Source organism: Eleutherodactylus coqui, chromosome 1, assembly GCF_035609145.1.
Source record: "Eleutherodactylus coqui strain aEleCoq1 chromosome 1, aEleCoq1.hap1, whole genome shotgun sequence".
NCBI classification, from domain to species: Eukaryota; Metazoa; Chordata; class Amphibia; order Anura; family Eleutherodactylidae; genus Eleutherodactylus; species Eleutherodactylus coqui.
This window is the reverse complement of record NC_089837.1, coordinates 146,197,586-146,224,815: the sequence shown is the minus strand read 5'-3', so window position 1 is coordinate 146,224,815 and position 27,230 is coordinate 146,197,586. Positions and strand designations below refer to the sequence as shown.

Sequence of the window (27,230 nt, the reverse complement as noted above, 5' to 3'; positions counted from 1 at the left end):
TCAGTCTTGCCATGGGGTATGACCTATGACGTGAAACTGTCTTCCACAACCTCACGTTTGTAGCAGAGTTTGGCTGTTCCTCACCCAGTTTTAAGCCTCCTACACAGCTGTTTATATTTCAGTTAATGACTGTGTTTAAACCTACATATGAAAATGATTGTCATTGTCACCTGTTTGGTGTAATTGGTTAATCATACACTATAAACTTACAAAATCCCTGACTTTGTGCAAGTGTGCCTAGAGGTATTGATGCTGTTTTGAAGACAAAGGGTGGTCACGCTAAATAGTAATAATAATCTTTATTTATATAGCGCCAACATATTCTGCAGCACTTACAAAACAGGGGGATACAGAAAAACAAAAATACAAAAACCACGGTTACAGCATTTTTCCACACCTGCCTAAAGATTTGAACTTTTGCACAATGCCATATATGTGCAGTAAGTACAAAAAAAACTGGAACAGAATTTATTGATTTCCCGAATTCCAGGGAAAAGGGAGGTCGAGAAAGATTTAGACAATTCACGCGTAGTTAGCCGCACAAAAAACTTTCGGCTAACTGCGTGAGAGATAGCGTGAATGTACAATTTCCCATTATCAAGCCACAAGCTTTACTAGCGGTGGAATTGCCCATTCAGACTATTGGGAGCAGCGTGGTGCTTTAAAAAAGCACTGCTGCTGCAGGCCGAGCTGAAGGGATATACCCTGAAGCGGCACAAATGGGGTTCACCTGCAGGGGAGAATAAGGCATTCTCTGGCTGCTGGTGATTTCCTTATTCTCCCCTGCAGGTGAACCTCTGTCTCATTGCTGCAGGGTATATCCCTCCAGCCCAGCTGAGATGAAAGGAGGCCTCGCAGAGAAGGGATTCCCTGGGACTTTCCTTCACCTCTCTCTCCCCACTATGGGCGATGCCCCTGTAGCGGGGAGAAAGAGGGGGAGTGACTATGGGGCTTCCCTGAGAGAGGGCCCCAATGGTCAGACCCCCACTGATCAGCAAGTTATTCCCTATTCTGTAGTTTACAATCCTATATTTTGTCCAGGGAGAGTAATAAGCGGTTATTGTGATGGCTGTCAGCACCTAAGGAGATCCGTTCTTATCTCCTGATGCTCCTTTTACACAGGATGAGAGTCGACTGTAGGAGAGCTAACGTCACCGCTAAGGTCTTTGGGCTCATGCAGAGTGTTTAGACAGAAAGACTTATCGCTATATTGCAGGCTTCTCGCTCAGCGCTTCACCTCCTATGTGAAGCGCTGAGCGTGGAGCGTTTACACGGAACAAGAAGCCAGTGATCTAGCGATAGTGACAGTTGAATGAGCAGTGACTGATTCTTCCACATTCACACTGAACGATTATCGCTCAAATTCGTTTGTTTCAATGAATTTCGAGCGATAATTGTTACGTGTAAATGGACCACAAGTCTGCAGGAACTGTAAATGCTGAAGATAGCAGAAATCTGACTTCCCTGCAGCTGTTCTTTCCTTTAAGCCAGTCACTCATGCATGTGAAGCATAATGGAGTGGTTCATTGCCTAGATTAGAAAATTGCTATACATGCAGTTCCCTTATACTGATAGGTTGACAAAGGAGAACCTTGCTTTTAATCTTCATTTTACATTGGACATTACAAAGAATGTGCATGTACAGAAGTTGATGACGGACTGCAAAATTAGACAACTAGATCTTACACAGTAATATTCAGAAAATATCCCTATCCCCTTATCTACAATTTGTGCCCCAATGTATGAGTTACGATGTATTCACACGGGCGAGTTCCATGCGCAAGTTCCATCCAATAGCGATATGGACAGAACTTGCACCTGTTAATAACACATTGATTTCATGTGTTTGTTCACATGAATGATTTTTCTCGCTCGCTGCATGTCCTATATTTGGGTTATTCCTTGTAAGGAATTTCCTATGAGATCTTTAAAAAATCACATCTCAATCACACACCTAGTGATTTGCATTCAATTTTGATTTTTACCATTGAAATGTATTGGAAGCACATGTGGTCTTTTCACGTGCGTGAAAATCGCAAGTAAATAGCTGCAAGGCAATGCGGTTTTGAAGCAAAAATGCATCCTACTCGCATCCAGAATCACAAGTTTACAAGCGTAATACTTGAAATCCAGACCGATATTGTGCTTGTTAATGTGCACCTCACATCACTTCTCTGAAATTCAGATCCCCCAGTGCTTGTTTCACGCGCGTCTGAGTATCAGCATCACATCGCACTCACGTGCACATCACCCGGCTTGCGATGTGTTTGACTATCCCATTAAAAATGGGCGATTTTTTTCTGAGGGATGCAAAGAAATAAGAAATGCAGCGATTTTTTTTTTTTTACCTCGCAGCGTCATTGTGAGAGAGAGAAAAAAAACGCTCATGTGTATGACTTCATTCAAAAGAATGGAGTTCATATTTGCGTGATTTTGTGCGTCCTGCAACGCACAAAACTCGCATGAGATTCACGATCATGTGAATGTAGCCTGAAATCTTGACTTTCTTTTGACTAAAACACTGTGTGACGACCTCTATAATGTGAATTATGACAAATGCTACACGCCAGGACCGGCAGTGAGTGCTGAACTGTTTCCCATACATTTAGAACATCTTGACATAAAAGTGGAGTGACATTTGCACATTAAATTATAGATCTAAAATCCCTTCCATAAAACGACACTATTGCCTGAAAGCTATGGTAAATGAATAAAACCTAAATGTCTTTTTTCCGAGAATGTATAGAACGGCCATCATAATATTGTCATTTATCTCCACAGGATCTTGAAGCCCAGCTAAAACAGATAAGAGAGCAACATTTCAAGAAATCACAGGAGCTGCATGAGCGCAAGACAAAAGAAAAGCACACGATATCAGAAATTAATGGAAGCCAAGTCTCGCTGAGAAACCTTAATAGTCAACTGCAAAAACTTGACCTGCATGCTTTAAAGCAACAGGGGATCATTTACAATCAGGTACAACCACATGCTGGGTTTAAACCATTAACATCCCTTAAATACCTTTACTGTGATTAAGGAAAGCTAACCACATGCGGGACATTGCTTGTAATTGAAATATTTTCAAATACATAAAGACAGCGAGGAAAAGTCATTGCAAGAAAATACCCAAGCATTTTATGGGAGAATATAAGCACAATTAGCAGTAGTGCTTTAGCTGAATTAGGGCAATTACTACATGTTTGACTTGATAATTGTGCAAATGTACGTACGTGTGTGTGTGTGTGCATATATGTGTGTGTGTGTGTGTGTGTGTATAAATATATATATATACCACTCACCTGTATATATTTACTTAATAGGCCCCCTGCACACGGGCGGAAATTCCGCAGCGGGATTTCCCGCAGAACTTCTGCCCGTGCCCACCTGCATAGAATAGCATTACAAAGCGCAATCCAATGCACACAGCCGCCGGCACATCACAGAGCAGACGTAGAAGCAGGTGAGCCGCGCTGGTCACTGCAGGGGCGCGGGTCGGATCCCGATGCGAGAATTCTCGCAGCAGGATCCGACCTGGCCGTCAGCAGGCGGCCATATATAGTAATTTCTGTATGTAACAGCACGTTCACACGAGTCCTACAGGCGTGCAGTATAGCCACATACAGAAAGCTCTTCAAAAAGGAACCAGTGGCTTCCTATAGAAGTGTTCATATGAAAGAATGTTAGATGCGCTAAATTCGCGCACCTGACAATGATAGGACATGTGACTGCAAGGTCACATCTAAGGTCTGTGATGCATGAAAAGATAGGACCTGACTAGAGATGAGCAAGTATACTCGCTAAGGCTAACTACTCGAGCGAGTAGTGCCTTAGCCGAGTATGCTCCTGCTCGTCTCTAAAAATTCGGGTGCCCGTGGCGGGGGAGAGCGGGGAGGAACGGAGCGGAGATCTCTCTCTCCCCCCTGCTCCCACCTGCTCACCGACGCAACTCACCTGTCACCCGCGCCGGCAGCCGATTCTTTACAGAAGAGCGGGAGGATACTCGGCTAAGGCACTACTCGCTCGAGTAGTTAGCCTTAGCGAGTATACACGCTCATCTCTAGACCTGACCTATCTTTGGTGCGTGCTTTCCATGGACTCCTATGGGAGCTGGATAACACGCACCTCTGATCTTGTGAACGGGCTACTTCAGGTAGCTGGAATTAACCCGCTCACGTGATCTTTGCACGCGGCTATACTGCGTGCCCACGGCGCTCGTGTGAACGAGCCCTAAGAGTGGTCCAGCACTCTCAATGGCCATGAAGATGAAACTTTATTGCATTTTTAGTTTAGTTTTGTATCCTGTCTGCTCCCATTTTTTATAGAATAAATTTTAATTGTTTTATGGTGATTGAGAGTGTTGGACCAATACTAAAGCGGCTTCTTCATCTCCTTGCAAATTGACACTTATTGATTTGCTATTGGTGGCGGTGAGCTGTTTAAATGTAGTTGTTTTAGTAAATTATATATGGTATATCTTAAAATGTACCAACATTTTTACTGCTAAATTTTAGGAAGATACCCAGCAACAGGTTCTCTTTAGGATAGTGCTAGAGATATTGAACCTTGATTTGTTTAAACATTAGGGTCGATGTACAATGAAGAGGAGACATGGCTCTGTGGGGAATGGGAGGGGGATGTGCAATAAGAGACAACATGATTCTGGGGGGCGTGGGGATGTGCATTGAGGGGAAACAAGGTTCTATGTGGGCACCTATTTTCAGAACAGAATCTGACCACCCTAGTCCAGCTGCATGCATTTGCTGGGGATGGTTGGAGAGTATGGGAATAGCCAAGCAGGCTGTCTTACTGTGGTTTCATAACTCCTGTAGAAGTCAATGGGCGTTACAGAAACAGCTCTGCTCTTTATGCAGCTCCCGAGTAACAGTAACAGCGCATCACGCTGACCTACACAGTTTTAGTAAAATGAAATCACAGAAAAGGAAATATCATGCAGACAAATAAAATTATAGAAAGATATAAAAGGGCAGATACATACACCATGTAACCCCCAACATGCAGAGAACCAGAATGGAGGAGCAAGAAACACATGTAAGGACACTGATGAGTCAGCCACTCACAAACGGGAGGAGGCTGCTTAGTGCTTATTCCTACACAGAAAAGTAGATACAGAGTGTCAGACCACATGATATATGTAGTGCACCATGCAGGTTTACAACCTATTAGTTGCACCATATCTGAAACCAGCGGATTGCTCTGCACTTCACAGGTGAACCACACTGGCACTGGCACCCTGGGCTCCTGCAGTATTCAAAGCCGCACTTCATGTTATAGATAAATGCGAGGTATTAGCTGATATTTTGGCCAAGTACGTGAGCCCGCAACCTTTGTCACGGGTCCTCACTTATTGTGGCTCCCTATACTAATATTAAATTAAAATCACAGAAAGGGAAATAAAATAAAATCACAGAAAACGGCTATATACTCACTGATATGCTGATACAAGAGGGGAGGTATATATATCAAGTAACCCCCAACATGCAGAGAACCAGAATGCTAAACGGAGGAGCAAGAAGCACATGTGAGGACACTGATGAATCAGCCACTCACAAACCCTCTTTATACTGAGGGGGGAGGCTGCTTAGTGCTTATTCCTACACAGAAAAGTAGATACAGTGTCAGACCACATGGTATATGTAGTGCACCATGCAGGTTTACAACTTATTAGTGATGCTATATCTGAAACCATGTGTTTAGCAGTTTGGCTGTCTGCATGTTGGGGGTTACGTGGTGTATATACCTGCCCACTTGTATCAGCATATCAGTGAGTATATGGCCGCTTTGTGTGATTGTTTTTGTAACTTGCATTCACTTCTGGGTGAGTTATGGAAACACCGTAGAACAGTGCACTCTGTTGGTTTTTGATAGAAAAATGCCTCACATTACCGTGAAAACGTATGTTGGCGACTGCGATATCGGGCTGAATATCGCCACCCAAGATCGTGCTTGCCCATTTGTGGGTAGCCTAAGGAGTAGGCCAGTGTCCAATCAATCAGCAGCACAGAAGATACACGCCTGTTGCATTTCACAGACAGTTATTAATTCTAGAACTTGCACCTCTGATCTTGTTCCTGGTTTGTTACCCTTGATCATAATGCATTCTGGATTCCAAAATTTCCCCTTTGACCAAGACCTTGGCTAGCTTGTAAGAGCGCTTTACATTTGTGTCCGTGTAATCATTTTTAGTCTGCTTAACCTCGTTTATTCTTCTAAACTTTAGTTTTTGTTACCTGCACCTCTGACCTGGGAGTCTTCTCAAGTGCAATCTAAACTTCCTTGTAGGGCTTCTTGGGGAAGGCCAAGGGGCTCGTCATTACAGTTGCCAACCGTCTGTAAATTCATGTACAATCCATAGCAAGGATATATATGTGCTACTGCAGACCCACATACATTATGCAGGAGAGGCTTTGGTTTGCCCTATGAAGTCAGATAAGCGCTGTTTTCTACCCACATTATCCTATGATTGTACAATTGATGCTATATTTGATACTGTTTTTTTAAGGGCACTATTGGAGACTAGAGCTGAGCTATTTGCCTTTCCCCAAATTCTGCAAGCACCAATTTATGGAGACAAAGGGATTTTTTTTTACAAGAGATTGTCTCAGACTTGTGGTTTTGACAAAGATGACTAAACAGTAATATGTTATCCTTAACAATAAACTAGTACAATAATTTTATAAAGCTTATTCCACCACATAAAAAGAATTTCTTGCCAAGCGTTTAGGTTGAAGAACATACGGTAGATGAAGTACATTGTTAGTAAATGTATAATACTCAACCAGCTTAACGCTAACCATTCACCTATATTGTACAGGATTTCCAGATACAACAACTGGAGCGCAGACTAGCAAGGATGAAAGGGGAAGTCAACACAGATGAAAAACATGCGCTGGAGGTGAAAATATCTGCTCTCAGTAAAACATTCGATGAACGCAGAGGTGCTCTTAATATCCTGAATTCTCAACACAAGAAACTCCAGGTAAGAGTTACCTAAGTAAATAGATACTAAATAGTAATAGTCCTTTTAAGCGGACCAACAGTGGGGTAAATGACTGCATGAGCGCTGACATCACCGCTAGGGTCATCAGCGCTCGTGCAGAGGATTTACACTGAAAGACCTCACCGCTGGATCACGGAATTCTGGCTGGCTCCTCGCTCAGCGCTTCACCTCCTATGTCCTTCACAGTATAGACTGGAAATTAAAAATTAACCTTTATTAAAGTCCTTTCTTAAAAAACATCAATGTGGGCCAAAAAACAAACAAAAGACATATAGTGACAAGGACACATGTATGAATGGGGATCGTTGGTCACTGTCGGTACCACTGGTGATGTATTATGACTATGAAAAATAAATAGTCACTGATCCCTATCAGTGGGGTCTAAGATGTGACAGTGATGCCTTAATTTAGATCGATTCCGATTTATGCATCGATGTTGATTCACTGGTGGAGAGTTATTAACACACAGTATCTGGATGGCAGCTTATACGGAACTGGATCTGAGACGGTATATCGTAACCCAGAATAGATGATGTCAAAAGATACGTGGACCTCTTTATTAAGTTCTTTATTGACATCTATTATCTATATAGATTGATAATATTTGATTTTTGTCGATATCTAAACTAGCATCAATCATCAGTGTAAATCAGTGCTAGATTAAATAGGATCACTCAGAGATATGGCGGCTCAACGCGTTTCCCTGCTGTGATTACCAGCAGTTCATCAGGAGCTATCAGAAGATGATCCTAGATGCTTCTGGGCAATGAACTAAGATGGAATTCATCCCTGTCAATATAAATTGATAAGGTATCGTAAAAGATACTTAATGCGCAATTGTATACTATAGCGCAATCGGCGTTAGGTCCCCAAGGTTATGATGAACCCAATTTGCGCAAGTAGAGGGATAGATAGTACAAATGAACCCACCGCTGATTAGTGGATTTTAAGTGAGAAGAACATAAGCTTCCCACTAAGTATTGTCAGAGCTGTTTGCAGTAACCTGCGAGATTTAGCCCTAGTACTAATAAGCAGAAGTTGCCTTAAATTCTATCCCTAAGTTAGTAAGAGTGCGGTGATACCAAATCAAAAGAAAATCAAAGAATATATGCCTTGGCTCACCATCAGAGCCACAGGCCATTTTCTTTGATCAGTAGTGGGTTCATTTGTACTATCTATCCCTCTACTTGTGCAAATTGGGTTCATCATAACCTAACGCCGATTGCGCTATAGTATACAATTGCGCATTAAGTATCTTTTACGATACCTTATCAATTTATATTGACAGGGATGAATTCCATCTTAGTTCATTGCCCAGAAGCATCTAGGATCATCTTCTGATAGCTCCTGATGAACTGCTGGTAATCACAGCAGGGAAACGCGTTGAGCCGCCATATCTCTGAGTGATCCTATTTAATCTAGCACTGATTTACACTGATGATTGATGCTAGTTTAGATATCGACAAAAATCAAATATTATCAATCTATATAGATAATAGATGTCAATACAGGACTTAATAAAGAGGTCCACGTATCTTTTGACATCATCTATTCTGGGTTACGATATACCGTCTCAGATCCAGTTCCGTATAAGCTGCCATCCAGATACTGTGTGTTAATAACTCTCCACCAGTGAATCAACATCGATGCATAAATCGGAATCGATCTAAATTAAGGCATCACTGTCACATCTTAGACCCCACTGATAGGGATCAATGACTATTTATTTTTCATAGTCATAATACATCACCAGTGGTACCGACAGTGACCAACAATCCCCATTCATACATGTGTCCTTGTCACTATATGTCTTTTGTTTGTTTTTTGGCCCACATTGATGTTTTTTAAGAAAGGACTTTCGTAAAGGTTAATTTTTAATTTCCAGTCTATACTGTGAAGGGCTTTTACAAAAATTCAAATATAGACATACTGCTGCCTCTGCGAATCTCTTCACCTCCTATGTGAAGCGCAGAGAGAGAACGCTTACGCAGGAAGACAAGGCCTTGATCCAGCGATGGTTTTTAAACTGACTGAAGAGTTAGTTTAAAAGCCTGTGAGCGAATCCTCCCATGTGAATGGCCCCTAAGATCTGCTGAATTTGTCTTTTGTACCTGTTTATCTAGTTGACTAAATTACATTTGCTTGTAAACAGGGAGATGTTCGTAACATCAAACGGGAGCTTGAAAAGACTGGCCAGGAGAGGGAGAACCTGATCAGCAAAATGGAAGAGCTTAAACTGTTCAATAACATGTCCGATAAAGCATTAAAAAAGCTCAGAACGTCTAAGCAGGTAATTAATTGCTTAAAACCAATAAACGTAGGTTATTTGGCACTGTAGGAGTGCCATCAAGATGGTTTGTACTTCTGGCAACAATTGAAATTCAACATTCCACTTGAAGCATCTTTATACAGTGGATCAGACAGCGCCAACGGATACTACACCGACTTCAAACGTGCTTTATCTCCTATCCTCCGTACAGGAGGAGAGCTGCAAAGACAATAAGGGGGGACTCTCGCCAGGAGAGTGAGCCCCCAATAAAAACAAACAGCAGAGTTTCAGTAAAAAAAGCTATGCGCTCGCGAAGATTACAACAAGTCAAGCGGAGTTTAAACAATCTCCGTCCTGTGGAGGACGGAAAGAAGGAAATGAAATAGAAAGGCACTTACTCAAAAGGAGGGGGGTGTATAAAACAAGAAGCCCCCTCCTCTAAGTGTTGACTCCTCTGGGTCCTCTTAGTCGCCGATGGAATTGGCAGGAAACAAGTTGGTTTCTTCGGTTTTATTTGTATAAAAGCAAATTTACAAAGAGGCAACGCGTTTCGGTGCAGCATGCACCTTTCTCAAGCCTATGTACACATCAGATGTCTCAAGCCTATGTACACATAGGAGTCAACACTTAGAGGAGGGGGCTTCTTGTTTTATACACCCCCCTCCTTTTGAGTAAGTGCCTTTCTATTTCATTTCCTTCTTTCCGTCCTCCACAGGACGGAGATTGTTTAAACTCCGCTTGACTTGTTGTAATCTTCGCGAGCGCATAGCTTTTTTTACTGAAACTCTGCTACTTGAAGCATCTTAGTTTGGACACATGAGAAGACTCATGCATTCGACTACACTTTTATACCTGGATAAGATGAACTCAATACAAAAATAGGGCAATCATCTACTAAACAGATGGATATTACCACATAAACAATAAACGTACCATTGAAAAGCCTAAAGAACACAACTGGCTCTCGAGCACTCAGTTTGGGGGCCAGCTGTTACCAACAGCACTGTGAATTTCGATGAGGCATGAATGGAGGACGAAAAAGAGAAACGTATTAAGAGGAAAGAACCTCAAGCCAACCCTTGTTAGGAACGTCTTACACTTGGAAACCGATGTCCCCACTGTGAAAGAACCTGTGGATCAAGAATAGGTCTCTATAGTGTCCTACACACCCACCCCTATACTTGGAAGGCAATCATGCTCGGCCACGAGTGATAGCCTATGATGATGATGATGATGAGCTTTGTCAGACTGAACACACCAAGTGTATAATTTCAGACTGATTTTTTTTCTTTCATTTGTATATATTTTGTAGGATTTAATGGTTGACGATAATATCCTGAAACTGGAAATCAAGCGACTGAGAGATATGCTACACAATAAAGCGGATGATGTGTTCTCTTTGGAAAAAAGGAAGTTGCAATTGCAGATGGCCATGAAAGAGCGGACACAAGAGATTGCTATACACAAAGAAATGCTGAAGTCTCAGACACGGCTAGCAGACCAGGAGAGACAGACTATAAGGTATTTGTGTTTTCTCTTAACCCTTTCCAATCCAATGTCGGGCCTGCCCCGACATCATCATTTCCCTCCACAGCTTCGATGTTGGGACAGGCCCGACACAGCAGTGCAGGGGTGCATCTGCACACAATCATCAGACACATCGGGTGCAGCTACACTCCTGCACTGGTCCTCATCGAGGACCCCCAAGGAGAAGGCAGAAAGGGTTTTTACTTCCGCATTCCGCCCGGCGATCATGTGACCGCTGGGTGCCACCTGACCCCAGCTGTCACGTGATCGCCGAGCCGGGAAGCTGAAGGGAGAATGCGGAAGTAATACTTCCGCATTCCCCCGACGGTGATGTGATCAGGAGTGTGAAGGAAGAATTTATTTTTTCTAATCCATTCTCCCCAGCTCCAATTTATTTGGGGCTGGGGAGAATGGATGAGAAAACGTAAATGGATTGGAAAGGGTTAATGCATAAGTAAAAAAAAAATTGTCACTATAGTAGATGAAAATTGTACATTTATACAAATTTTACAAAAGAGAATGCAGAGATAGAGCTAAACGCTAGAGTCTCTGATACAGTTTTTACCAGTCACATTTAGTGCTACTAAGGAGTGTCTGCGATCAATTGGCAATGCGTTTAATCAGCTGTGAGCATGTAGAGAAACATGTTAGCTTATATAGTCTAAGAGGACTGAACGGGGATATAAATGATCAAACTGGGTTTTATTTGCATGTTCTATATAATTTTAATGCAGAACTCTTGCCTCATTTCACAGTCAAGAACTTCACGAGAGACTTGCAAAGGTTGACAAAATGAGAAAAAGATTTGAAATCATTACTGTTGCAATGATGCCACCAGAGGGTGAAGAGGAGAAGTCACAGGCGTATTATATCATAAAGGTGATAAAGCCAAAGCAGTTAACCTCTTACTTGTTAGCAACTATATTCATATAAGACTGCCCATGCATGTCATGTCCTTGCTGCAATGCCGCTGGCTCAAGCATTGTTGCTAAAGATGTAAAGAAAAAAAAATATTATAAAACTGTTGTTCCAATCTGGGAACTAAAATGTAACATTTTATTTTACTTGATAAACACCATATAGTAGCAACCAAATCACAGGTTCACACATTTTAAGGCTTAAATCGTATGACCCTGAGGTCTGCTTGCCAATATTCTGTTCTCATCGAGTGAAGTAAAGTGTTGGATTTTATTTTCTGGATTGGTGATAAACTCCTATACAACCAGTCTGCCAATAAAATGATGTTAAGGATTCAACACAAAACTTCCTTACAGTCACTGCAAAATTAAAATTATATAGACGTGCCATGGGGGGAGCTCCAGGATCCTAGGCCAGTTCTCCATTTGGTTAATCGAGGATCTGTCTCGGGTGTATTGATGCGCTGAGAACAGACCCTGAAAATAGTTACATAATGTTTAAAGAATAACAAATGAAAAGAGGGAGATGGCACATAATTGTGAGGTCATAACAGGTCTAAGTTTGTTTTCATGTGTTCTTTTATTTTATTTTCATTTTAGTTATTTTTAACTATTAGTTTAAAAAAAGTATATAAAATATTTATCGAGAGATTATCTACGCACTAATCTGCTGATAGACAGTCACAATATGTTCCAGATGTACAAACAGATCCAGATTCCGGATTCTGGAAAAATCAAGAATGACTGCTTAACTGATGTAATGTGGGTTATGTATCTCGATTGTTTAATAAAAACATTTTTTTTAAATTCTATAGACCTCGAGGGAGTACAGTACTGTACATAGCAGCAGTGGACCATGTAGTCTAGACAGAAAACATTTACTCAGCAAGCTCTAAAGTTTTTTCGTATGTTGATGTTGGCATCATCACTAATAATGGGATTTGCCAATACCAAGAACAGGGGTCTAGTATCCCATGCTTGCAGGAGAGAGGTAATCGCACATGTGCAGTCATCCTTCATTATAGTGAATGGGAGATACGGAAATATCCGAGTGCTCAGCTATATTCTTATCTCCTATAGATTATCATGTGTGTGTGATCACTTCTCCACTGCAAACTGGGGCAAACAGGATACTGGATGTAGGGTGCAGTTTAAAGGGGTTGTCTCGTGAAATCAAGTGGGGTTCAGCACTTCTGTATGGCCATATTAATGCACTTTGTAATGTACATCGTGCATTAATTATGAGCCATACAGAAGTTATTCACTTACCTGCTCCGTTGCTAGCGTCCCCGTCGCCATGGATCTGTCTAAATTCGCTGTCTTCTGGCATTTTTAGACGCGCTTGCGCAGTCCGGTCTTCTCCCTGGTGAATGGGGCCGCTCGTGCCGGAGAGCTGGTCCTCGTAGCTCCGCCCCGTCACGTGTGCCAATTCCAGCCAATCAGGAGGCTGGAATCGGCAATGGACCGCACAGAGCCCACGGTGCACCATGGGAGAAGACCCGCGGTGCATCGTGGGTGAAGATCCCGGCGGCCATCTTGGTAAAGGAAGAAAGAAGTCGCCGCAGCGCGGGGATTTGGGTAAGTAATAAACTTTTTTTTTTTTAACCCATCCCTTGGGTTTGTCTCGCGCCGAACGGGGGACCTATTGAATAAAAAAAAAAAACGTTTCGCCGTGAGACAACCCCTTTAAGGATGCGGTCAAGGGTTGCATCGAAGGTTGACTAATAGAGTATAATGTGAAAAAATTCCTGTAGATTCTAATATAACTAGCCCCTGGTGAACAAATGTCAAATAACACTTATTCTTGTGAATATTATTATTTTCGTGGCATAATGTCCTTTCAAGGCTGCACAAGAAAAAGAAGAACTTCAGCAGGTTGGTGATGAGTTGGATGCTGCAATTCGCAAGGCTGAAAAGGAAATCAATGCTTTGGAGAATACCCTTCAAGTCATAAATGGCTGTAACAACTCTTACAGGAAATCGTTTAACAAAGTGACTGAAACAAGTAAGTCTTACAACTACACTGTGATACATATTCCCCATGCATTACTGTTAAAGTAAATCTTCATATAGCATTTGTTTCATGAAGTCCTTATTATACACACGATAAACTTAACCCTAGGCGAAGAGTATGAAGAAAAAATTCAATTACAAGAGCAAAAGAAAGCAGCTGAGGAAAAGTATAGGTTCAAGAGGAGACAGATAAAGGAGATTCAGGAAGACACGCAGGTAAGATTTCTCTGTATATACATTGTGTCTTATTCTGATCAACTGTTATAGCCTGTATTACAGTACAGTGCCAGTGCAGCAGGGCCGAAAGTCATCATTAAGGTTGGAGCAGGAAGTCTTAGAGGCGGCTTCACTCCAATTGAAATCAGTGGGAGCGAAGCCACCTCTGAAACGCCCTTCCAATGCAGAGCCGGAAGTGTAATAGGTGGCTTTGTGCCTGTTGATTTACATTGAAGTGAAGCCACCTCTGAGATTTCCTGCTCTGACCCGGATGATGACGTCTTGCCCCGCTGCACTGACAGCTGATCCAGGACGATCAGCTATTCTTGACCTGTCCTGAGGATAGGTCATCAATAGTATTTATCCAGAAAACCCCTTTCATTCCATGTATAAATATATATATGGGATGGAAAATAATTGAAAATGTGCACATAGTATAGGATACAAAAGATGACCGTGTGAGGATGAGAGGAAGTCAGAAATGCTATCTTTTCTCCTTAGGGAGAGCACCTAGATGGTGAGTGAGGAGACTCAAAAGGCCACTCATGCTTCTCTGGGTAATATGCAAATAAGGGAGATGGAATAAGGCACTAGTAAAAAAAAAAAAGTGTAAAGTTGAGGGGACAGTGCAGTACGTAGCTTCCAGAGTTGGAGTGGGGACAAAGCTAAGATGTAAGCAGAAGTATTATTAACGTGGTTCTCCTAATTATACAAATGTTTAATTGAATAATCAGTAATCAGACACATAAAATAGCGTTAACTTTTTATCGTCTTAAACTTCCCAGCAAATGTAGGGCAGTCTTATTTGTCAAGTAGTCACATATAAGACGGCAAATATATTTATATTGAAGTTTGATCAAGGATACCTGTGGGTATTACCCATTAGCGCTGTATCCAGCAGTACAGACACACTTACTGATAAAATGTCTTCTTAATGTTGAAAGACAAACCAGACTTTGAAAACCATGACAACAGGCTCTATATGATCTTTAAAGAAACTGTTACTTTATTCCAGATTATGAAAAACACCTTTGATAGCATGATGAAAGAGGAAACGTTGTACCAGGAGAAGGTGAATGAAATGCTTCCCTGCATTACACAGCTTAACAAAGAGATGGAGGATCAAAAGAACAAGTTGGAGAGAGTCATGAAACAGGTTAATGTCCACAATTGTGCAGGAGAAACACGTTTTATACTCTGTACAGAACAGAGATGTCATTTCTTATAAGGATTGGTTTTGTTTCAAGTGATTTTCTGTTCACAAAGACTTAAACCTGTAATCTTTTCCCTTAGTAATTTCACAGCAATCTATAGACAACGCCTTAATTTTCAAAAGTAACACATGTATGCGTATCTTCATTTTATCAGTTCATATAAAAGGATTACTTGATGCCGTATTGACAAGTCCGTTTCAAAAGCCAGTATAACTGAAGGAAAATAATAATTGAATGTATTGGAACTAATCTTTTTTATAGCACATCTATTACCTCTTTTAGGGAATCTCCACTTTTGACTCACTTTGACTATAAAGGCAACAGATTTAAACTGTATCATCTCTGTAATATGTATTAAAGGGCCACTCCAGTTAATTTTTTTTTCATTCATTCATTATGTAACTATCTGCCTCAGTATATAGAAATAATCTAGTATTCTATTTCTATCTGAAACTCCTAGTGTCTTTCTCCTCTCATGGTCATGTGATCTCACCAGCTCAGATTTACTTGGGTTTATGTATAGTCAAAATAGTCAGTTTCTCACACATTGTAACTCTTGTGTGATGATTTTATATATAGAGTGTACCACACATGCTTTTCAGAGGGGTACACACACTTCCTGTCACAGTTACTGATAATGATCACACAGCTCCTGTCACACAGTTATAATGAAGGATATCACAGCTCATCTTCCTGACTGCATACGTATGGTCTGCAGTTTATTTTACATGAATACAGAATATAATGGCAGTGATTTCCTTGCAACAGAGATGGTACAATCTCTAGCTGCTCATGTAATGTTGTGCTGATGCATCATGGGATTGATCGCACAGAATAGTGAAAAGCAGAAAAGTGAAAGCGGAAATCTCAGCATCAAGGTGATGCCTGATAGCGGACTGCACTGCACCAAAGTGACTGAGATATACAGGGGCCAGACTGTGACAGACAGGTGAGAGTTGCAAGGATGGAAAAATGTGTTTTCACTGGAGTTGCCCTTTAAAGGAACACTGCAGGCAAAATTAATACACTATGTTATTTCTAGTGCAAAGCCTGAGGAGAGGTGCTTGATTCAAAGAATAGCAAAGATATAAACCATTTAACACCCCCTGGCCCTGCACTAGGTATAGATAGGAGGCTTCCTTAACTCCTTCTGTAAAAATAAATTCTAGCTGACTATGACCTGCACAACTAGGGTCTGTATCTACAGTCCTAACTGTAATCGTTGCATAGCTCTCAGCCATTAAGGAGATTAGGCTGACAGTGTCATCCTGACGATCCTGAGGTAACACAGACCGAAATAATCGCACAAAATTGATAAACTTAGAACTTAAAGCGAGTACCTTGTTATTAGGTACTGAAACCAAATGCAGGAAGCTGTCTTCCTGCATTAGGACTGTTGCCATGAGACCTGTGATGTGGCAATGACGTCCAAGATTTACTTCTGTGACGGGGAGAGGAAACATGCTCGTAGGGTAATAGAAAATGTTATATCAGCATAAAAATATCTACAAAAAGTAAAGAAAGCAATAAAAACAACCTCCCTTCCCCCCAAATAAAACAGTTGTGTACCACCAAACATCCCTGCCAAGTCTGCAACTGCACACCAGTTGTGCAGCTGCAGGAGAGCGAGAGGCGGCTGTCATGAATTTCCATAGAGAAGACAGAGTTCGTTTATTACAGGCTCTGCCTTCCTGATTGTTGTATACAGTTTAGCAAGCCACCAAGATTCCTGCTCTGGTCTTAGCCATCATGTGATCGCCTAGTGCCAGGAAGCTGCAGGAGCTCCTGGATCTCAGCAGATCAGTTCTGCAGAGTATAACCCCCAAAGATTTTTTTTATCACCTTAGGGGGCACGTCTAGTAAAATAAATGAAAAAAGAAATCAAGGCAAAACTAAATAAAACAAAATTAAAAAAAGAAAGTCACCGCCAGCTCAAAGTGCAGATTCTAGCCCATTTCCAACTACTAGAGTTGAGCAAACATACTCTGCCGAGCTTGATGGTCGTTCGAGTATTAGCGTACTCGATGGTGCTCGCTATTCGAACGAGCATCACGCCGTTTTGGCCCCTCCCATCTGTGACGTGTCAGTTTTGCCCCCCTCCCTGCTGTGACGCTGCGCACGTCAACGTTAGTTTGTGGCTGGCAAGAAAAAAAAAGCTTGGCAACAGGCAAGTCCCATACAAAAATGCTCGAGTCTCCCATTGAAGTCAATGGGGTTCGTTACTCAAATAGAGCTCTCGTATTTTACGAAAAGCTCGACTCGAATAACGAGGACCCGAGCATTTGGATACTCACTCATCTCTACTAACTACCCCAAACTATACACCTCCCTATATAAAAACAACTGTCACAGGAATAGGTCCAAAAGTTAAAAACATATTTCAGTGGCACTATGCGATTTAAAAAAAGGAAAAAAAAAAAAAGACAAAAAATTAAACAAACATTTTTCTTTACATTTGCCTGGTATCACTAAAAATATATTATTACAAAAATAAAGTCTCATGTATAAGAAGACAGAAAAATGATTTAAATAACCAGAACAAGAAAAAAAACTTTAGAACTTTCAAACCTGCATGTACCTTTTTTTTAAGTTTGCCGGTTGTATATGGGGGAAAATAGCCTAGTCTTGAACTGGTTTAAAATAAAAGTTAACAAAATCCATCCTCCCCAGTGACATGTATCCATGGGAGGATCCACTATGACATGGATACTGGCATACATATGGGGACCTTTGTTTTTGGGTATTATAGGAACTTCAGTATGTATGTTGAGCAAAGTGTCATGTGATAGTGAACGCATTATATTGTGAAATTTGGTTTGGATAGTGAAACATCTGAAAGCCTTGGTCCTGAAAGGGTTAACTTTATGGACATTGTCTCCTTGCAGTCTATCATGCTATGTATTGTTGCTGTTATTTTGGCAGTTCTCTTTGCAGAAGCAAATATATTGCAGCTTGGAAACAGTCTATGAGGTTTGCAGTCATATGACCTCTTCCATACATATGTCTAGGTATATAGAGCAGTGCATGTTAGAAGAGAATTCATTACAAATGAAACGCCTGCAAAAATAATAAGGAAAGGCTTTCCATAGCAAAAGAAGAGATTCCAAGCTATAGTGACCAACTAAGAATAAAGAAACCACCACTTAAAGCCAGACATGGTGAGGTGGGATTCACAGTGTTTATTGACTTATTAGTTTTATCTCCATTAGTGTTTCAAGCTGGTAAAGGAAATCCGTTCTGCAAAGCAAAGCAAAGGAGAAACAAAAGATGAACGTGATATTAATGTTCGTGAGCTGCGAGATTTCAACAAATCTATCAATAAGATGTTGGCCCGAGCAATGGATGACCATCCAGAGATCACTGTACCGTTACAGATGTACTTTCAGCAGGTCTGTAGATCTTTGTGAAACCAACATACTTGTAATCTGTATCAGATGGAGATTTCACCCACCAAAGTCCACATAATTATATTAAAAAAGATAAAGCACATATAGCGAGGACATATAGCACATGTTGCTGTGTGTTTAATGGGCTCACAAACACACAGGCCAAATGTTAATCAACTTTTCTGAACCCCTTAAGGACCAAGTGTGCTACGTATATGGCACTTGGTCCTGGGCTTTAATCCTGGACGATAGCAGAAGTACCATGCAGGATTAGAGCTCCTGCAATCCCACAGGAGCAGGTCAGGTCCTCAGCTAAGTCTGACAGAGGGGAAGGCAGAAGTGGTTTTTTAACCGCTTCAGCCTTCTTTTTTACAGGCTGCATAGCGCTCAATATGTAGTGCATAGAGAAAGCGGAAGTATTAATTCCGCCATTCGGCCTGGAAATCACATGACCGCTAAGTACCACCCCCTTAGCAGTCCCTGATCAGCTTTGCCAGCGACTGTTGTCACTACAGGGGAATGTATTCCCCTGTAACTAGGGCTTCTATAGTTGCTAAGCTACAGTGAAAAGTATGAAATTAACCCCTTAAGGACATGGCCTATTTTGGGCTTGAGGACGCAATGATTTTTGGTGGATTTTCATCTCTATTTTTCAAAAGTCATAAAACTTTTTTATTTTTCCGTCAACGCGGCCGCATAAGGGCTTGTTTTTTGCGTGGCGAGCTGTAGTTTTTGATGGTACCATTTTTGGGTACATAGACTATATTGTAAAACTTTTATTATTTGTTTTTTATAACAGGGAGAGAAAACGCATCAATTCTGCCATAGATTTTTAGGGTTTTTTTTTACAGCGGTAATCATGCAGCATAAATGACACAATCCTTTTTTTTATGCAGGCCGGTACGATTACAACGATACCAAAATTCTGACATTTTTTTTAGGTTTTTCGGCTTTTCTGCAATAAAACCCCTTTTTTTGGAAATCTTTTTTTTTTCTACATCGCTGCATTCAAAGTTTTGTAACTTTTTTATTTTTCTATGTACCGAGCTCTGTGAGGGCTTATTTTTTGAGAGACGAGCTGTAGTTTTTATTGGTACCATTTTGGGGTACATACAGCTTTTTTGATCTCTTTTATTGCGTTTTTAGGGAGGCAAAATGCTAAAAATTAGCATTTTGCCTCAGTTTTTTTAGCATTGTTTACGCTTTTTTATGTGTGGAGTCAAAAGCATGTGCAACGTATTGTACGCATCATTACAGACGCGACAATACCAAATATGTGGGATTTAAATTTTTTTTTTAAATCTTTTTTTATGCTAATATGACAAAAAGCACAAAAAATTTTTTTTAAACTAATGCAATCCTATGGCAGCATGCTACGGTGGAAATTCTGCAGGAAATCCCACCGCAGAATTTCCATCTGTGAGCATTGGGCCTTAGGGAAGAAAGCTGTCATCCAAGTAACAGCTATCTGAAGTTTATGGCTTGCTTTCGTTATCAACATCTGTCTAAAAGCAGTCAAACTTTCTAGCAACCACTGATATTTTCCTGGTGCGTTGTGTTGATAACCAAATCTTTCTAATGTTACAGGCTATGTGCTATTACAAATTACAGGAGTTGTCAGAGATTTGAATGAAAATTGTCATACATGTTCTAGAATAGAAGTCTTCTGGTACATGGAGGCTATGTTGTCAAATTTCACATATATGACTTATAATTGATAGCTCTTTACAATAATTTTACATCTACAATACTTTGTTTCAGTTTGGTTTACAAATACCAACTGGGACCTCAACACCAGGAAGCTCCAGATCAGGTTCTTCACGGAGTTCAGTATCATCTGTCCGGTAAGTACGCAGTTAATCAGTGGCTACTCTATAAGGCAAAAACCATTCTAGTCCTGGGTTGGACTCTACTGTAGCCCCAGAGAAGCATAACAGGCTTGTCCACGTTATGGCTAATGTCAACAAATGTGTTATAGATGAATATATTTAACTCACTAACATACCTTTTCCTGAAATTCTGCACTATTTGTAATGTCAAAGCACACACCTTACTCTAGTCTTCTCTCGCCTCTACACAGCAATCCATTCCATAAGATGGCATGTAGCTATATGTCCTCTATTGAAACACATCCAGGGCCGGTGCAAGCACAGATAGCATTAGTTTTGAAACACTCTGCGCCTGCCATCTGTGGTATGTGCCCTTCCCTCTTCAGCCATCTTACGGAAAAGACCACTGCACAGGAATGCTTGCCAAACGTGAAAGTGTGTCATAAACAAGTCAAAACATTTTGCAGGTCTTTACGAAAGAGTGTATTAGTAAATTTCATATATTTATCTATTAATACGCATTTGCTAACTTCAACCATAAAGTGGCCAACTGCATACCTGGTGGGTGCTGCCTGGTTGACACCTGTCACAAAGAATCACTGTTGGAGCTCGTGATGATAGTTGCCTTGGCAGCCCTGGGCCTAGTGAAGGCTCCCATATATTTAACCATACTAAGGGTTTAATACGTGAAAGTAAAAAATACAGTGTACTGAAGTATCCCAGTATATTGTAGAAGCAAACGATTACAAGTTGCTGCTTAGCCTCTGGAAGATCGCCCACCATGAAAAGAGCAACTCCACAAATGTGTCCTTCCACAGCTGCCATTTCTTTGAACACATTTAAATGAAAAATCTGTGCTTAATCAGGGGACAATTACAGATAAAGGATCTGTGACTAAAGCCCAAGTCAAGCTGAGATATAGATGCTGACCTTCATTCCTAAATACTTTAAAGAGCTAATCCATAGTAGATGCAATTCACAGCCAAGAAAAAGGGGGGTACTACACTTAGGCTTCATTTGCACCAAACGATTTATCATTTGGACTTCGCTCGGGCAGACTGTTTATATAGGCAGATATATTGTTTGTTCATTCAAATGAGAAATTATGCAGTCATTCACTCTATAAGGGAATGAGAACAACTGAACAAATCAGTATTTAAACCGATCAATTAGTGAACGAGCCAACAATTTTTATGACTGCATAAAATAGATGAACGAAAATTAAACGCTTATATGAACAAAATAGTTTGTCCCTCCTACCAGCTATACACCTCCTTCAGGCACTGAACTAAATCAGTTTAAACTTAGTGTCTGCAGAAGGAAAATACATCGGATTGTGGGAATACAGGGAAGCAGGTCTCTCCCTGTCCTCCCACGGGGAGGGCAAACAGTATGGTATCTCTGCTGTGCTGTTGCCCTCATCCCACAGAAGTAAAAGAAGGCATGATCATGTCTTTGTACAATAGATCGTAGCCCGCCAGCCATAGGGTTTCTCACCATGGAGCCACTCCCATCCTCCATAACGGTGAGTGTGGTGGGGAACACTGCTGGAGAGAGGAAGCCATACCATGCCCTGGTAAGAGGTGGAGAAAGAGCGACTACGCTGATCTGCTCCACGTGGTGTTTTCTCTCCAAAGAGAGGAGTACTATTTCCAGGAGGGTAAGTAGGTGGAGGACAGAGAAGTGAGTATTGCTCCCCCCTTCCTCCCTCACTTCATCCATCCCTACGGCGAGGGGTAATCTCCCCCTCTACGGGCCCTTGGCGATTGAATGCCCCCCCAGACTCAAGACCAGTGGCAGCGCTGCCGCAGTGGGTAAAATTTGGCCACAATTTTTGGGCCCCATAGTGCAGGGGCCCCTCTTAGTCTCCTGCATCGGCTCTTGCTGGTGACTGCGGCCAGCCGAGGGCAGAACTCTAGCACCCAGCTTTTGGGGCTACTAGGCCCAAGTTACCTGCTGCAATGGGGTTGGGTTCCAGGGCCTCCGGGCAGACCCTAGGCATAGCGGGCTGGCAGCGGTGCTGCCTGCGCTGCATCATGCCGACAACACTAAAGAGTTTAGTCCCCGGCTTTTGGGCCTAGTACGCAAAGCACCTAGCAGGCCACGCCCAGGTTATGTAAGCGTGGCAAATTTAAGAGGAGGGCTATGCAGATGAGGAACAGGCATTGCCTATAACCCCTAGGGTTCCTCCAAGCACTCTGGACCTTCACCATCTTCCTCATCTGTGCCACACGTGCTGTGTGCTACGAGATGCTTGACTGCTGCTGCACAGGAGAAGCGCCTGCATAATTAGGGATCCAGAAACTCCAGCTGCGATCTATTGCTGCATTGGACGGGCAAGCTCTGCCTGAGGCAATCTTTCCCTGCGCTGTACCTCTCCTGCAATAGCCCTTGCAGCATACCACTCAGTAACGCTTCCTGTGGTACCGCAGACAGGAAGATTGTTTACATGCAATCTGAATCCCGCTGTGCGATTTGCATCCTATCCTGGCAGGCGCCTGTAGTTCCCACTACAGCTTCCCCTTCCACTCCCGCCGAACAAGTGATCAAACCCAATTGGGCGTGATCCCTTCCGGCCGAGTGAGGTTCACATGAGGTAGACTGCTACACGAACCCAGGACCTCAGAGGCAGGTGTCCATGTACACCGTATGTAGCCGGGCTCCTCGCATACACTTTACCCTCCTGCCAGTGGGAGTAATAGCTGTACAGCCCATATACGCCTAACAGGAGGGCACTGGCATCAAGGCACCCATTACTCCCTTCCACAGGTGAGACGGCGAGACTCCAGATCACCATGACTTTTAGAAGTAATTCCCAGTCAGTCAAGACAACCATACGCTGCTTCATTACCTCATTTTACAGGAGGAGTAATGGTAGAATTGCAAGTCTCCGAATTCTGCATGATTGCTCAGTGATGGCTTCGGTCATCCACAACTTTACCCCCTTCCATAGGAGGAGTATTTGTTAGTCATGCGACACTATTGGCGTCGCACAGATCCAGGCAGTCGTGACATATGTACGCTACTTCATTACCCCCTTTTTTAGGAGGAGTAATGGTAGGGCAGTGAGTCTCTGTTTTTTGCATAATGGCTCACTCATGGCTACCGACATTCACTTCATTACCCCCTTTCCATAGGAGGAGTAATTGTAAGCCATGCGATTCCCTCTCGGCGTTGCACAGGTCCAGGCACTCATGATATCCATACTCTACCTCATTACTTCCTTTTTCTTTCAGAAGGAGTAATGGTAGGACAGTTGAATCTCAATATTCTGCATGATTGCTATCTGATGCCTATCGTCCTTCTCAACATTACTGCCTTCCATAGGTGGAGTAATGTTTAGCCATGCGCCACTCTATGGTATCACTTTGATCCAGGCAATCGTCACATCCGTACGCTACCTCATTACTCCCTCTTTCTGGAGGAGTAATGGTAGGACTGTGAGTCTCTGTGTTCTGCATGATTGCTCTCTGATGGCTACTGACATGCACAACATTATTGCCTTTCATAGGAGGAGTAACTAAGTTGTGCAACTCTAAATCGCACTGACCAAGGCAATTATGGCAGCAATACGCTGCTTCATTACCCCCCTTTTCAGGAAAGTAATAGTAGGGCAGCATGTCTCCATATCTTGCATAATTGCCAGATACCACAGTTCACTACATTAATTGTAAAAGTCCAGGCAGTGTTGTCAATTGTCCTTGGTTTCATTACCCCCCCTTTTTTCCAGAGGAGTAATGGAAGGACAGCAAGTCACAGTTTTCGGTTGGAGTGATTTTTTCCTACGATCACCTACCATATTACCAAGTCTTAGAGGAGTAATAGTAGAGGTGTGGCTCTCTATCTTGGTGTCGCACAGGTTTAGTCAATTTTGACGTCCATCCTTGTTCTCATTACACCCTTCTTTAGGAGTAATGATAGGACTGCGGGTCTTAGTATTCTGCTTGATTACTGAATGAGGTTTACTCTTCCACCATATTCCCTTAGAAGTAAGCTGTGCAACTCCCTACTTCTGGATCACACGGAGCCAGATTATCACAACAACCATTATCCATCTTCTTTCCCCCTTGAGAAGGAGTAATGGGAAGACTGTATTATGCATCATTGCTCTATATTGGATCACTGAATGCTATCTAGTAGCATACACCATATTACCCTCTTCTTGGAGGATTAATAGTTAGCAGAGACTCACCAACTCTCCTATTATGGGTACCGCACAAGCCCAGTCTCTCATGATGACTATCCACTATAATGTTACCGCTCTCATATGGGAACTGATGGTGGGACAGTGAATCAGGTACCCGATCACATCTACTCACTCCATGTGTACCATTTTCCACCGTATTCTCCCTCTCATCGGAGATCTTTTCGTGATCTGTGACTTTGTCTCTCAGGCCGAGATCTAGCATGTAGCCAGTCTTCATTGGTACAGTGCTCTATCATTGCCCCCACATGAGGATGGAGTATTGGTAGGCCAGGGAAGCTCCATCCTGTCATGGCCATGGCTCGGAAAGTCATCCGTCTTATGCGTCCCTGGGATGGGGGGGACTGATGGGAGTTCTATAATCTTCCCTCTCATTGCCCCCTTCTAGACGGTCTGTTTGCTGTCCCCTGCCAATGTATTATTCTTCTTTCTAAGAGATATTATGGTGGTGTTGTGCTATGCTGTCTCAATCATATATGCTACAGCATTTCTTAGGTCCCCTCATTATTTATTCTCTGGGGCAGAGTATAGAGAGCTATCGTCATTGATAAAGCTGGAGACGCTTTGTAGCCACTATCTACATGCAGCGCATCGTAGAGCAGTAACCTTCCTAGAGCAGAGTCGCGGGTAATTATACTTCCTGGGAAGAATAACTCCGTCCTGTGGCAACCTGCGTATCCTCAATTTCCATTCCCAGGAGTTTGTGTTATCACCATCTCTCATACACCAAGGTTTATGACAAGGTTATTTTTGTATGTGGATACTGATCAGCTTTGGTACTGATCTTATATCGCATATCTCTCTGTGAGATTCTGCGTGATGTAGTAATGGATGTCATACAGTACAATGTGGCGGTCTATCATCAGCCCAGCCTCTTACACTGGTATCGTTATGCCGGAGGCTTCTTCCGGTGCCCTGCCAGTTGGTTTTGCCCTGGTAAGGTCTGATTCATTTTCTACACAGTGTACTGACCACCCAGGTGTCCCACTAGTTCAGCTTCTTGAACGAGCCTCTCCATGACTGTGTATATAATTACTACTGATAATGTCTACAGCTAGGGGGAAGGGGGGGCGGGGTGTGTGTGTACACATAAATGAAGAAGCTACGAGTGGTTCACTGTCATCCAGCCTTCAGCATCCTCTTTTTTTTTTTCTGGGAGCCGTTCTAGCTAGATGGACTTTAGTACATCCTCTAGTAGCATCCTGAACCTCTGTGTTTTGCAGCAGTTTGCCCCTCTGGCTCCTAGCATCCTGGGCAGTCTTCTCAGGTATCCTACTTTCTAATTATCTTTTTAGTTTTCGTCATCAGACCTCCATAATTGGTCCTTTGCTATATGCCACTCGCAGTGCCAAAATTAATCCCAGGTTACAGCCCTCTTAGCCTTTGCTGCAACAGCAGGCAGATGGAGGGTCAGTGTCATGTCAAGAACAGCCCAGGTATTCTCAGGTCAGTAGTTTGCCTGCTCTTGGCGGTAACAAACTACATGCACACACTGCTTTTCTCTTGACTTTACTCGCCTGTTCTTGTAGGGATGGAGTCTCTCTCCCTGGGTCTAGAAAACACTTGTAATTGTCCATCGACAGTTTCTTCCTTATAAGAACAAACTTTTTGCCTTCTCTTTATTGCTAACAAGGGCTTGCAAGCATCCATTGCTATCTGCAATGGAGTCGGCACTTATTAGCACCCTCTGGGAACAGGCTAGTTTGATTTTTTTTTTTTCTGGCCCCTTCCCCTTGCGTATGTTTCCCCATGCTCTGGCACGTCCCAAGGTCTTGCTGTGTCCCCTAATCATAAACCGGATTTTTTGGTATAATTTACTGTAAAATCACTTTCTCATCACATTCATTGGGGAACACAGCACCCCTCCAGTTGCTTATTCTCGCACTGACGCCTTTTGAAGGCATCCCTCGAACTGGTCTAACCTTTCCCTAGGGCTATCGTTCTACTGTTAGTATGTATGGCACGACGTCAGGTGTTATAGTCTGTTATCGCCTACTATTTCCGTGCAAACTGATTTAGGTCAGTGTCTGAAGGAGGGGTATAGCTGGTAGGAGGGACAAACTATTTATTTTCTTAGTGTTACCTCCTATTGGCAACAGCTATAGCAAAGGTCTTGCTGTGGTCCTCAATGAACGTGACTTTATACTAAACTCCTGTTTTCATGGTATGATGCTTAGTCAAGGGTGATGCTCATGAGATTGCTGGATTATCAGACTTTGAATAAATGAAATATTAACTACAACAATATAAATTAACAGTGTACATCTGATGTAATCATTTGCACTTTTCACAGTGACTTGTGCACTTATATTAAAATATATTTGCATTATTTGTAGATCCACTTCAAGATCTTCATCAGGCTCCCTTCCATCATCAAGAGTAAATGTAGTTGAACTTGGCCTTCCTCTGGTCTCTCCTCCATCAACTGCTCACAGCTCTAAGCCATCAAGTAGAGGGAGCACCCAAAGAAGCTCAAAGTAGTAGTGCCATGAAGAATTGAGCGTTGTTTGATCTTAAGATGTACTGTGGTATAAACAACCGATATACAAGTGGTTTCTTCACCTTTTTAGGGCACATCTATGCGGGCCATGAATTCAGGGGAAAACGAATTTACAGCAAAATCCACGTCTTAGACGC

The 27,230-nt window shown here is 42.2% G+C and overlaps 1 protein-coding gene across 1 annotated transcript in view; it reads left to right on the top strand.

Moving 5' to 3' along the window:
- Positions 1-27,155, top strand: part of CCDC39 (coiled-coil domain 39 molecular ruler complex subunit) — a 71,180-nt gene extending 44,025 nt beyond the window's left edge. Inside the window, exons 10-20 of the mRNA XM_066601544.1 lie at positions 2,782-2,976; positions 6,833-6,997; positions 9,171-9,308; positions 10,600-10,808; positions 11,570-11,693; positions 13,577-13,736; positions 13,854-13,960; positions 14,976-15,116; positions 18,384-18,563; positions 20,322-20,404; positions 26,930-27,155. Of these exons, the coding sequence (XP_066457641.1) occupies positions 2,782-2,976; positions 6,833-6,997; positions 9,171-9,308; positions 10,600-10,808; positions 11,570-11,693; positions 13,577-13,736; positions 13,854-13,960; positions 14,976-15,116; positions 18,384-18,563; positions 20,322-20,404; positions 26,930-27,074 (1,647 nt within the window). The 3' untranslated portion in view covers positions 27,075-27,155. The remainder of the gene's footprint in view (positions 1-2,781; positions 2,977-6,832; positions 6,998-9,170; positions 9,309-10,599; positions 10,809-11,569; positions 11,694-13,576; positions 13,737-13,853; positions 13,961-14,975; positions 15,117-18,383; positions 18,564-20,321; positions 20,405-26,929) is intronic.
- Positions 27,156-27,230: the final 75 nt, after the last annotated feature.